Source organism: Bos indicus, chromosome 16, assembly GCF_029378745.1.
Source record: "Bos indicus isolate NIAB-ARS_2022 breed Sahiwal x Tharparkar chromosome 16, NIAB-ARS_B.indTharparkar_mat_pri_1.0, whole genome shotgun sequence".
In the NCBI taxonomy this organism is placed as follows: Eukaryota; Metazoa; Chordata; class Mammalia; order Artiodactyla; family Bovidae; genus Bos; species Bos indicus.
In genome coordinates this window covers 30,147,666-30,161,325 of record NC_091775.1, presented here as the reverse complement: position 1 = coordinate 30,161,325, position 13,660 = coordinate 30,147,666, and the positions used below count along the sequence as shown (strand labels likewise).

The following is a 13,660-nucleotide window of genomic DNA, read 5'->3' as shown; positions in this document are numbered from 1 at the left end:
TATAATGTATCTCTCTGAACCCATTATCTAGCTATAGCAGTTATCAAAAACTCCTGGCCATTTCTATTTCATATATACTTCTACCCTCTTTCTCTCTTTTGAGAAATTAAACATCATATCATTTTATCTGTAAATATTTTGTTATGTATCTTTAAGTGGTAAGGGCCCTTTTTTAAAAAAAGAGACATAACTGTAATATTATTATTACATCTAAAAACATGTCTATTAAAAACATATCTTAATATCATCACATATCCAGTCAGCATTCCAGTTGTCTAGTTGGCTCTTAAATATTGGCTCTTCTTTTCTCCCATTAACCTCTTTGTTGAATAAACTGTATTATTTGTCTCCCACTGTCTGGATTTTGCTGACTGAATCTTTGTAATAACATCCAGTATACTCTTCTGTCTTTGTACTTCATGTAAATTGCTCATTGAATATAAAGGTTTGAATTGATTTGGGTTTTTTATTTGATTGGTATAGTTTGTATATGACTACTTTTATGCATACTTTTGTATTCTGATAGGATGTGTAGTAGTAGTGCTCAGCCATGTGCAACTCTTTGCGACCATGGACTATAGTCCACCAGGCTCCTCTGTCCATGGAATTTTCCAGGCAGGAATACTGGAGTGGGTTGTCATTTCCTACTCCAGGGATCTTCCCAAAGCGGCAATCAAGCATACATCTCTTGTGTCTCCTGCATTGGCAGGCGGTTTCTTTACCACTAGCTCCACCTGGAAAGCTCTGATAGGATACCCCTATTTTTTATCTCTTTTTAAATATAATGTTAGCTGCTACAAATTATCAATGCCTAGATCCATTCATTCATTAGGATTGCAAAAATGGTGCCATTCTTGTTCTTTATTTGTTAGCTGAAATCATTCTGCAAGGAAAAACTTCCCCAAATCTATTATTTGGTTACCTAATGGCATAGTTTGTATAGGAAAGGCAGGATAAATGCTTGATTTTTTTGGCTTTGTTTTCCAGTTCATGAGTTTGGTTACTAGTGTTCTCCAACAGTGGTTAATTTTGTTTAAGTATCGGTCTGAATGCATGGATTTTAACATATTTGTGCTTCAATTAATTATAGTTATTATTCTGATTGGTCTACATGTTGTTCCAGTGAAAGCTTATTCAGGTTGACTTCTTATTCGTTTTGATGTACTTGCTTACAGTGGATTTTAAAATATCTTCCTCTCAGCCAGTCAGATTTCTAAAATAGTGTCTGTGCTATATTTATATTGAAACACATCTGCTAAAATATCTTAGTGGAAACTTACAAGTTTGATGTCTACCTGGTATATTTAAGTGCCTCTCTTTATTCCAAAACATCTCTTTTTCATTGTCTGTAGACCAGACTATCAAAAATTCTCATGATTAAAAAGGAACATATCAAGAAATTAAGGGAAATGAACACAGAAGCAGAAAAACTGGTAAGGATATTTTTTTGTTTACTTGTCTCATTTTCAAATGGTGGGGGCTTCTATATTTAAGGGTTGAAAATATTTTATGAAAGAAAACCTAGAGATAACTGTTATTTTAAAATCCTGATTTACTCTCCCTATGTTTTATTATACTGAACACATGCTTAATTAGCAGTACAGAACAGTTCATTACCCTGGACCTCCTTATGTCATTGAATAGGATTAATGGATATATATTAGATTCTTAGACAGTTTACATGAGTGTAGAATTCCTAGCATTGGTGCTTCTGACTAAGGAAATCATATTAGCAGAGGTTATTCAAATGGTTCAGAATAAATAAATCAGGAAATATGTAGGCTGGTATCTTTAGTTATCTTGACAAAGCTTATATCCTATTTTATCAATCCAGTGAGTACAAAATATGAAAGTCAATTTAATTCATAGGAGAGAATTATCATAATTTTTTAAGATGTAGAAAATATTCACTAAGAAAGTTTTTTAATCATACTGAAAGTCATAGTTATGATTTTATAGGATGGTGAATGGTTTTTATCTCAAATACCATCTCCAACTGATTAGAAATGGTTGCTAGAAAGTTTGAAAGAAAAGGAGAGCTCAGTGACTAGACTTGGCGGCAAAGGGCTTTAGCTAATTACCAGTGTCTGTCATGAGTACAAGAATAGGGAGTTGTCATAACATTAATCACCTCTTGCATGGAATGGTGTGAGGGGTAGGTGTGAATAAACAGCTGGACAAGTAGATACAGAATTGAATGAGGAACAGTCTTCTTGTAGGTGTTTTTTTTAAAAATCTGAACATGACTTTGAATTATCCAATTCAAACCCATCATTTTTATGGAATTGAAAACTGAAGACCAAAGATGTCGAGGGATTTTGACCTAAGATTTTGCTGCTATTTAGTAGTACAGATACCAAAACAGACTTCTTGGTTCCAGTTTAACTCAAGTAGGCATGTTATAAAATTAATATTGTCAGATACACAGACTATCAAAGATCGAAAAAAATTAGGCATAACGTATTGCTGTTGTATATCCTGAACATAATAATATTAATGTGCTTGCTTCTTTGCTACTGGACTCTCGTTCTTATCTTGGTTTCCATTAGTTCTACTTCTGCCCTTTATTCTATGGTTTTTCAATGTTCACCCGCTGCATTTCCTCTGATCATACCATCTTTTCCATCTTGAGAAAAGTGTTTAAGTTCTTCAGTTGTGTCCAACTGTTTGTGACCCCATGAACTGTAGCCCACCAGGCTCCTCTGTCCATAGAATTCTCCAGGCAAGAATACTGGAGTGGGTTGCCATTCCCTTCTCCAGGAGATCTTCCCAACCCAGGAATCGAACCTGGATCTCCTGCATTACAGGAAGATTCTTTACCATCTGAGCCACTAGGGAAGCCATTTCATCTTCATGCGTAATCAAATTATTTTACTTTCATACCACTAACTAGGACTTTTCCCTGTAGCTGGGTTTCACACCTTAAAGTATTAGATTTGACTCAGCCGAATTAATGTTACCTACTTTTAAATAAAGGCCTATTTTGATGTTGGCTTGGCTTCTTGGCATGTGGAAACTCTGCACAAATCTAATTTTCTTGATAGACTTTATAATTTTATTTATGATTAGAAATAATTTCCATTATAAAAATACAAATATTGTGAAACTAGTATATGGTATAAATATTTTTTATGCTTAGCATATGGATTTCTTCTTCCATGCATTTACTTTCATATTTTGTTTTGTTTTTTGAAGTATAGTTGATTTATGGTATTGTCTTAGTTTCAGGTATACAGCATACTAATTTAGTGGTTTTGTCAGATTATATTCCATGATAGGTTATTATAAGATACTGGGTATAATTCCCAGTGCTATTCAGTATATTCTTGTTGTTTATCTATTTTGTATGTAATAGTTTCTATCTGTTAATCCCATACCCCTAATTTATCCCTATTTTCCTCTCTCCTTTGGTAACCACTAGTTTGTTTTCTCTGTGAGTCTGTTTCTTTCTGCTTACACATTCATTTGCATTGCTTTTTAGATTCCACATATAAGTGATATGCAGTATTTTCCTTCCTCTGTCTGACTTATTTCACTAAGCATAACATTCTCTGGGTCTGTCCACATTGCTGCTGATGGTTTTATTTCATTCTTTTTTATGACTAAGTAATACTTCATTTGTGTGTGTGCAGGTGTGCGTGTGTGCCGTGTCTTCATAAACCAATCTGTTGCTGGGCACTTGGGTTGTTTCCATTGTCTTGGCTATTTTAAATTGTGCTGCTATGAATATTGGGGTACATGTATCTTTTTGAATGAGTGTTGTCATTTTTCCCAGATATATACCCAGAAGTGAAATTGCTGGATCCTATATATTTTTAGCTTTTTGAGGAACCTCCATAGTGTTCTCAGTAGTGACTATACCAATTTACATTACCAGCCATGTACAAGGGTTCCCTTTTCTCCACACCCTGACATTTGTTTTCTGTAGACTTTTTGATTATAGCCATTTTGACTGGTGTGATGTGATACCTAATTGTGGTTTTCATTTGCATTTCACTAATAATGGTGATGTTGAGCATCTTTTCATGTGCCTATTAGCCACCTGCATGTCCTTTTTGGAGAAGTGTCTATTCAAGTTTTTTGCCCATTTTTGGATTGAATTGTTTGTCTGTTTGGTTTCTTAGAGTTGTATGAGCTATTTATGTATTTTGGATATGAACCCTTGTCAGCCTCAAGTTTTTTTCTTTTGTTGATAGTTTCCTTAGCTATCTAAAAGTTTTAAGTTTAATTAGGCCCCATTTGTTTATTTTTGCTTTTATTTATTTTGCCTTAGGAGACTGATCCAAGAAAATATTGCTGCCAATTTCTGTCAGAGTATTCTGCCTCTGTCCTAAGAGTGTTATGGTTTCAGGGCTTACATTTAGGTCTTTAAACCATTTTGAAGGGGTTTTTTATTTGGTTTGGTTTGGTTTGGTTTTTTGTATAGAAAGTGGCAGGGTCAAAATGTATGAGCATTTTAAAGATTTAATTGTACTCCTAACTTAAGATGGTAGGCTGGACATGTGTTTTCTTGTCGCTTACAATTTCCACATAAAATAAGTACGAAAAAAAAGTAAATAGAATATATGGAAACAGATTGTTTAACAATGTATGAAAGGGTTTGTTTGTTTGTTTTTTTACATTTTCTGACGTGTTGGATGAAATTAAAACCTTGGCTAAAAGAGGCTGCATGTTGGAACCCTGAAGAGACTCCAGGCCAAGAGTTGCAAATATGATAGAGGAATGCAGAAGTGAGATGCTATACTTTAAAAGGAATTGATTTAATTTCTGTTTTCACATTTCCGATCTTCATGTAAATGTGGCTTTTACCCAAGTTAAAAGGAGAGAAAGAAACTGACACTCCCCTAAAGAATTTGAACATACTGTTTGGAAAAAGTTAATGCGCTTCTGCTTTTGGTAATGGTAGGCTAGATAATTTGGATTAGTCTTCCTAATCCAAATAGTTAAGAACAGCTATTTCCTCTGGAATAAAATGTAAAAACAAGCCAAAGACACTGGAGCATTAATAAGGTATTTAAGAATTTTAGGGATAGGATCTAGGAAAAGAATTAAACACAGAAGGAGGATTCTGGCAGTTAGGATTCCTTTTTCCTTAGGGGCTTATGCAAATTTCAGAAAAGATGGCTGAGAAACCGAGTGGTGTTCTTAAAGGGCTTAGAAGAGTGGGGAGGACAAAAATTAGAGTCCAGAGAACCAGCAAGGGTTGAGAGAAATTGGCAAATTCCTTCCATGTTCTGGATTGGACCCCAAAAAGGCTGCATTGGCCCAGCTTCAGATTATTTTATCTCTGAAATTGAACTAAGTTGATCATGGAGTTTCCCAGATGGTACTAGTGGTAAAGAACTCTCCTGCCAGTGCAGGAGCCATAAGAGATGTGGGTTTGATACCTGGGTTGGGAAGATCCCCTGGAGGAGGGCATGGCAACCCACTCTAGTATTCTTGCCTGGAGAATCCCATGGACAGAGGAGCCTGGCAGGCTACTGTCCACTGGGTCTCAAAGAGTCAGACACAAGTAAAGCAACTTAACACACACAGGCCCCAAAGCAGCCATCCAGAAGTAAGTAGTCCTCTTAGGGGAATATAATATCATACTAGACCTGAAATTATTTCTACAGTTATTAACATACAGTATCTAATACTCAATTTTAAATCCCAGAAACAGTAGGAGACATGATAACACTAACGAAAAACACAAGAAAATATGAACAGAGGGCAGATTAAGGAGAATGTTATTTTTAGACATAGATTTTGAATGCTTATTTTGTTTAACGAGGTGAGACAAAACAGAATTTTAGAAGAGAACTAGAAACAACAACAAAAATGACCTAATGAAAACTCAGGAAATAAACTACAGTAATCAAAATTAAGAATTCAATTGGTAGATATAACACAGCAGATTAGGAACAGCTGAAGAGAGAGCTAGTATTTGAGAACAGATCAGAATGTCCAGAATTAAGCATGGAAAGATGGATAGAAAGTACAGAAGAGAAGAATAAGAAATAAGGGATATAGTGAGGAGTCTAACATGTCTAATAGGGTAGCAGAAGGAGAAGAGAAAGAAAAATGAGACAAAAGGAGAGAGAATTTTTGAGAGATAATAACTGAGAATTTTTCAGAACTCTCAAAATTCAACAGGCTACAAATCCAAGGCCCCCATAAATCATAAGGTAAATAAAAAGATAATGACTCCAAAACACAGCGTAGTAAAACTGCTGAAAGCCAGACACAAAGTGGGAGGTATTTAAAGTACCCAGAGTAGGATGGAGAGGGGGAAGTACTTTCAAAAACAGTAACAGTTCGTTTGACAGCTGACTTCTCCACAGAAAACACAGAGGACATAAGTGAATGGAATGACATCTTTATAGTGCTGAAACAAAATTACTGCCAACCTAGATTTCTATATCCAGTGAAAATTTCGTAAGGGTAAAGTTAATACAAGGACATTTGCAGGCAAGTTATAGAATTTGTTACCAGAGTATCTGTACTAAAGGAAATAATACAGGTTTTCTTCAAGCGGGGGGGTGGAGGGAACAACTTGTTTAAGACACTTAAAAGTTTCAAAAAGGAATGAAAAACAACAAAAAGAATGAATATGTGCATTAGTCTAAGTGTCACCGTATAAAATAATAAAATTGTATCTTGCGGCATTTAAAATATAAAGGTTTAAAAATACAGTGCAACATTTGTTGATTAGGGTAAGGAGTGTGTATTCCACATAGATTTTGAAAAATGAAGAATGTACATTTTACTTTCTAAGGCACCTATTCAAATAATGGTAAAAGATTAATAACTACCAAGCTTATCAGGGGGAGTTGCATGAGGGAATGGAACAATTAAGTGTTCACTCAGTCCAAGAGAAGGCAACAAAGGAAAGGAAAAAATGACACCAAACAAGTGGGACACGTAGAAGGAAAAGAGTGAGATGGTAGATTTAAATCTAAACATTTTGATAAATAGCACTGAGTATAAGTGGACTAAATTTCTTAAATAAAAAACAAAGATTGCCAGACTGGATGAAAAATAAAACCCAGTTCCTACCATATGATTCAGCAGTTCCACTCCTGGGTATATATTTGAAGAAAACAGAAACACTAATTCAAAAAGATACATGCATTTCAGTGTTCATAGCAGCATTATTTACAGTAGCCAAGATATGGAAGCAACCTAAGTGTCCATCAACAGATGAATGGATAAAGAAGATATAGTCTGTATATATGTGTGTACATGTATATACACACATGCACGCATACATGCTTACACACACACACTCAGTGGGCTATTACTCATCCATAAAAACAGAAATGCTGCTGTTTTCAGTAACATGGATCGACCTAGAGGGTATTATGCTTAGTGAAAGAAGTTAGAGAAAGATGAATACTACTCTGTGTTATTACTTAAATGTGGAATCTAGAAAATAAACATGGATATAACAAAACAGAAACAGACTCACAGATATAAAGAACTCGTGGTTACCAGTGGGAAAAGGGTAAGGGGATGGGCAAGATAGGGGATTTAGAGTTACAAGCTACTTCTATGTATAAATGGACTTCCCTGGTGGCTCAGACGGTAAAGCGTCTGTCTACAATGCGGGAGACCTGGGTTCAATCCCTGAGTTGGGAAGATTCCCTGGAGAAGGAAATGGCAACCCACTCCAGTACTCTTGCCTGGAAAATCCCGTGGACGGAGGAGCTTGGTGCAGGCTACTGTCCATGGGGTCACAAAGAGTCAGGTGCGACTGAGCAACTTCACTTTCACTTTTCACTATGTATAAAACAAATAAGCGACAAGGATACTACACAAAGAAATTCTTAATATTGGAGAGTAATTAGCCTCTAATTAAAAGAAATAAATTAAAAAAAAATAAAATAAATTTAAATTTTTTTTAAAAATTAAAAAAAAAGAAATTCTTTGTACTACACAAGGACATTTAGCCATTATTTTGTAATAACTTTAAGTGAAGTATAATCTATAAAAAAAAATTGAATCACTGTGTTGTATACCTGAAACTGATATATTAGTTTAAATAGTTGTAAATCAACTACAACTTTAAAAAAAATCCAACTCTATGATTCTTGAAAGAGACACATTTAATATAAAAAAATCCAGGATAAAATCATTAATGTATGAAAAAATAAACAATACAATTATTTATTTATGGCTATGCTGGGTCTTTGTTGCTTTGCGGGCTTTTCTCTAGTTGTGGTGCACGGGCTTCTCATTGCAGTGGCTTCTCTTGTTGCAGAGCAGGGCTCTAGGGTGGGTGGGCTCAGTAGCTGTGGCACATGGGCCTAGTTGCTCAGTGGCAGGGATCATCCCAGATTAGGGATCAAATCCATGCATCCTGCATTGGCAGGTGGATTCTTTATCATTGAGCCACCAGGGAAACCCCAGCAATACAAATTTTAAAATAACAACAGAAAAGCATGTAACTATATTCAGTTCAGTTCACTCAGTCGTGTCTGACTCTTTGCAACCCCGTGAATCGCAGCACGCCAGGCCTCCCTGTCCATCGCCAACTCCCGGAGTTCACTCAAACTTATATCCATCGAGTTGGTGATGCCATCCATCCATCTCATCCTCTGTCGTCCCCTTTTCCTCCTGCCACCAATCCCTCCCAGCATCAGAGTCTTTTCCAATGAGTCAACTCTTCTCATGAGGTGGCCAAAGTACTGGAGTTTCAGCTTTAGCATCATTCCTTCCAAAGAACACCCAGGGTAACTATATTAGTATCTGATAATTAAATGTAGGGCAACAGATATACTGGTATTACTGGATATAGAGAGAGATGCTTTCTAATGAAGAAAATTTTAATTCACCATATCTTACTGGATGTAAAGAGGTGTGATTCTTAATGATGAAAGGTATAGTTTCAAAATAATAACTTGAAAGTTATATGTACTTAATAACATGGCATCCAAATATATAAAGCAAAAACTGGCAAAACTCAAAGGAAAAGTACAAATCCACTGTTGTAACAACACAGTTTCCATAGCCCTCTTAGTAACTAATAAAACAAATAGTCAAAAATCAGTTAGAGAAAAAAAAAAAAAAATCAGAGGGCTTCCCTGATGGTTCAGTGGTAAAGGATCCACCTGCCAATGCAGGAGACACGGGTTCCATCCCCAGTCCAGAAAGATCCCACATGCCACAGAGCAACTAAGCCCGTGCGCCGCAACTACCGAGCCTGTGCTCTGGAGCCCAGGGGCTGCAACTGCTGAAGCCTGCGGGCCCTAGAGCCTGTGTTCTGTAACAAGAGAAGCCACCACAGTGAGAAGCCCATGCACTGCACTTCTCTCTTACCACTAGAGAAAAAGCCTGTGTAGCATTGAAGACCCAGAGCAGTCAAAATTAAGTTAGTTAATTAATAAAAATTTTTTAAAAATCAGAATATATACTTGAAAGACACAGTTAACAAATGATTTCATTAGCATACGGAGACAGTTACACCTGCCAACTGTAGGATACCTATTATTTTCAAGCCTGCATGGAATATTTACAAAAATTAATTGTACACTGGTCTTAGATCAGATTTCAACAAATTGCAAAATGATTAAAATTGTCCAAAGTAAGTTCTCTGACCACAGTACAGATAAATTTAGAAGTTAATAACTAAAGGATCAGTTCAGTTCAGTCACTCAGTTGTGTCTGACTCTTTGCGACCCCATGGACTGCAGCACACCAGGCATCCCTGTCCATCACCAACTCCCAGAGCTTGCTCAGACTCATGTCCATTGAGTTAGTGATGCCATCCAATCATCTCATCCTCTGTCGTCCCCTTCTCCTCCTGCCTTCGGTCTTTCCCAACATCAGGGTCTTTTCCAATGAGTCAGTTCTTAACTAAAAGATACCAAGAATAAAACTCACGCTTCAAGATTAAAGAATACAATGCTAAATAAACCATAAAGCAAAGAATGAGTTATCAGAGACCAGAAAATGTTTTTAATTTAGTAGTATTGAAAATTATATACATCAAAATGTTATTATGCAGCCACACCTATTTTAGAATAAAAGGCATGTTTAAATTGAAGATGGACTGAAAAAAATTAGTGAGTTACATCTATCTCAGTAAGTTAGAATAAGAACAACAAATTAAATCCAGAGAGAAAAGTAATGAAATAGAAAACAAATGTAAAATAGAGATGATCAACAGAGTAAAAGTTCAGCCCTTTGAAAGACCTAATAAAATTGATAATCCTGAAAATGCTAATCAGGAAAGATACAGCTTACTGCTATTAAGAAAGAGGGTGGTCCAGTGGTGGGGAATCAGCCTGCCAAGGCAGGAGACACGAGTTTTGTCCCTTACCTGTGTGCCACAACTGCAAAGCCTGCACTCTAGAGCCTGAGAGCAGCAACAAGAGAAGCCTGCACAGTGAGAAGTCCAGGTACTACAACACAGAGTAGCCCCAACTAGGAAAAGCCCATAAGCAGCAATGAAGGTCCAGCGCAGCCATAAAAAGAAAGAAAGAGGGAACATCGCTATAAAACCTACAGACATGAAAAAGATCTTGAGAGGATTGAATTTTGTGTGCTTCAAATTCATAAGTTGATGCCCTAAGCCACAGTGTAACTGTATTTAGAAATAGGGCCTTTAAGGAGATAATTTAGGTTAAATGAGGCAATAAAGTTGGGACCCAAATCAGTAAGACTGGTGTCCTTACAAGAAGAGGAAGAGACCCCAAGAGGTCTCTCCATGTATGCACAGAAGGAAGGCCATCTGAGGACACAACGAGAAGGCAGCTATCTGCAAGCCAGATAAAGTTCTAAAGTTCTATTTAGAAACCATCCCTGACAGCACCTTGATCTTGAACTTACAACCTTCATAACTACAAAAAGAATTTATTGCTATTTTTTAAGCCACCAGTCGTGGTATCCTGTTATAGCATGCCAAGCGGACTAATACAGTTCATAAACAGCTTCCTGTAAATATTTTTGAAAATTGAAATGAAGGAGGCAAATTCTTAGAAAAATACTTGTCAACACTGATATGGGAAAAAAGTCTGAATAGTCCCATCACTGCCTTATAAATGAATCTATAATGTAAACTTGACCACAAAGAACCTACACCACTAGATGAATTCTTCCATACCAATGAATTCAACTAAATATTTACCATTACCATCACCTTGCAAAAACTTTTTTTAGAGAACAGGAGAAAAACTAGGAACATTTTCCAATTCCTTTTTGTAATTCTTGAATAAGTTGATATTAAAACCTAACAAAGATATTACAAAAGAAATAACTACTAGCCAATATCATTTATGAATATAGGTGAAAGAATCCTAAACAAAGTATTAACAAATGGGAATGTTTCCAAGGTACATCATGCCAACCAGTAGATTTATTTCAGGAATGCAAAGGTAGTTTAACATTCAGAAATAAATAAGTGGAGTCTTAGCCACAGAAGAAGATGATGGTCCACAGACAGATTACAAAAATAGAATATAAAACATGTAAGCTAAAATGACCTAAATATCCAGAAGCTCCTCCATTAGGTAGATTTACAAGAAAACTTAATATGAAAAGAGTTATTTCCAATGGGGTGGCAGATTCACAGAACATACTAATGTTAAGCAAAATGTCAGAATTCATATTAGCTTTAAAACCATACTTCAGATTCTTTTCCTGTTTAGGTTGTTGTATAATATTGAGCAGAGTTCACTGTGCTATACAGTGGGTCCTTATTGGTTATCCATTTTAATTATAGCAGTGTATACGTGTCAATCCAAAAGAGATACATGTATATGTATAACTGAACCACTTTCCTCCACACATGAAATTATCACAACCAACTATATATATTGTTAACCAACTATACTACAATATAAGATAAAAGGTTAAAAAAAGCTAGGAAATCTAATGATGTCCAAAGAAAATATGAAACTTCTGCAGGCATTTATATAAGAAATAGCAGTTGATTTTAGGGGCTATCCAGCTTCCTGTCTTGGTTATTATGGTGCAAAAATCTCAAACATTTAATAAAGTTATTCCAGCTGGTGAACATAACATGTTCTTTCGTTGGTAATAAAATATTTAAAACATGTATACTCATTATGTTTTCAGACAGCAGGAGGACAATGTGCCCCTATTTTTTTCCTGATGTCAAGGACTGTCATTTAAGCATAAACCTGGAATTCAGTTCTATAGGATAAGATCAAGGTATGAAGTATCAGACTGCTTTAGAATAAAACTGTTCCCCAAAGAAGAAGAAGCATAAATCACATACTAGCCTGGCGAAAGAGTTGAAATTTAAATTGTTCAGTGTAGCGGGTATAAGGAATGCTATTGCAAATCCTGTTGCTTTTTAGAGAGTTGCTAACTGCCAGTAGTATAAAACAGAGAAGGCGATGGCAACCCACTCCAGTACTCTTGCCTGGAAAATCCCATGGACGGAGGAGCCTGGTGGACTGCAGTCCATGGGGTCGCTGAGTTGGGCACGACTGAGCGACTTCACTTTCACTTTTCACTTGCATGCATTGGAGAAGGAAATGGTAGCCCACTCCAGTGTTCTTGCCTGGAGAGTCCCAGGGACCGGGGAGCCTGGTGGGCTGCCGTCTATGGGGTCGCACAGAGTCGGACACGACTGAAGTGACTTAGCAGCAGCAGCAGCAGCAGTAGTATAAAAAGTATATTCAAGGTTATTTGATCCTTGTACTCATTAAAAACAAATGGTGGAGAGAGATGGATTTCTATTCACAGTAGGTCCTGTGTATAACATGTATCATGCATGGTAATTGTTTGGTCTTTGTTTAATAAACCATACCCTTTAATTTAAGTGGAATCATCAAAAAGGAAATAGTATGGTATGTGATGGCTCAGATGGTAAGGAATCTGCCTGCAGTGCAGGAGACCCAGGTTTGATCCCTGGGTTGGGAAGATCCCCTGGAGAAGGGAATGGCAGCCCACTCCAGTTTTCTTGCCTGGAGAATGCCATGGACAGAGGAGCCTGGTGGGCTATAGTCCCTGGGGTCGCAAAGAGTCCGACATGACTGAGCTACTAACACTTACTTACATGATTTGAGATTAGTTTTAAAAAGTAAATAAAACATGAAAATTATCTTCAGAGACTGCCATTTCTATTATATTGATATAAGTACAGTGCTTTGCTGCTGCTGCTGCTGAGTTGCTTCAGTCGTGTCTGACTCTGTGCGACCCCATAGACGGCGGCCCATCAGGCTCCTCCATCCCTGGGATTTTCCAGGCAAGAGTACTGGAGTGGGGTGCCATTGCCTTCTCCAATGCATGAAAGTGAAAAGTCAAAGTGAAGTCGCTCAGTCGTGTCTGACTCTGAGCGACCCCATCGACTGCAGCCTACCAGGCTCCTCCGTCCATGGGATTTTCCAGGCAAGAGTACTGGAGTGGGGTGCCATTGCCTTCTCCGACAGTGCCTTATAGAGGTAGTAAAAATCAAATTATATCCATTAATCATAACATACCTATTATTTATTCTGTTTCGTATATCACTTGTGAGTTGAAATTTTGTCGAATATTTCAGGGACAAATACAAATTATTCAATTAGTTTAATTCCTTCTTTACAGAAGGAAGAATCCTAAGTATTATAAGGAGATTTTATTTTTAATATATCCAGAACTGTTATTTTTTAATATCTTCAGAGGTATAACAGTTCTTTCATTTTTATGGATTACAGATTTTCTTGGTATG

At 36.7% G+C, this 13,660-nt stretch overlaps 1 protein-coding gene across 1 annotated transcript in view; it reads left to right on the top strand.

Annotated features, from left to right (window-relative positions):
• The window catches only part of LIN9 (lin-9 DREAM MuvB core complex component), an 84,853-nt gene that overhangs the window by 59,044 nt on the left and 12,149 nt on the right, over positions 1-13,660 (top strand). Inside the window, exon 11 of the mRNA XM_070768059.1 lies at positions 1,353-1,433. Within this exon, the coding sequence (XP_070624160.1) occupies positions 1,353-1,433 (81 nt within the window). The remainder of the gene's footprint in view (positions 1-1,352; positions 1,434-13,660) is intronic.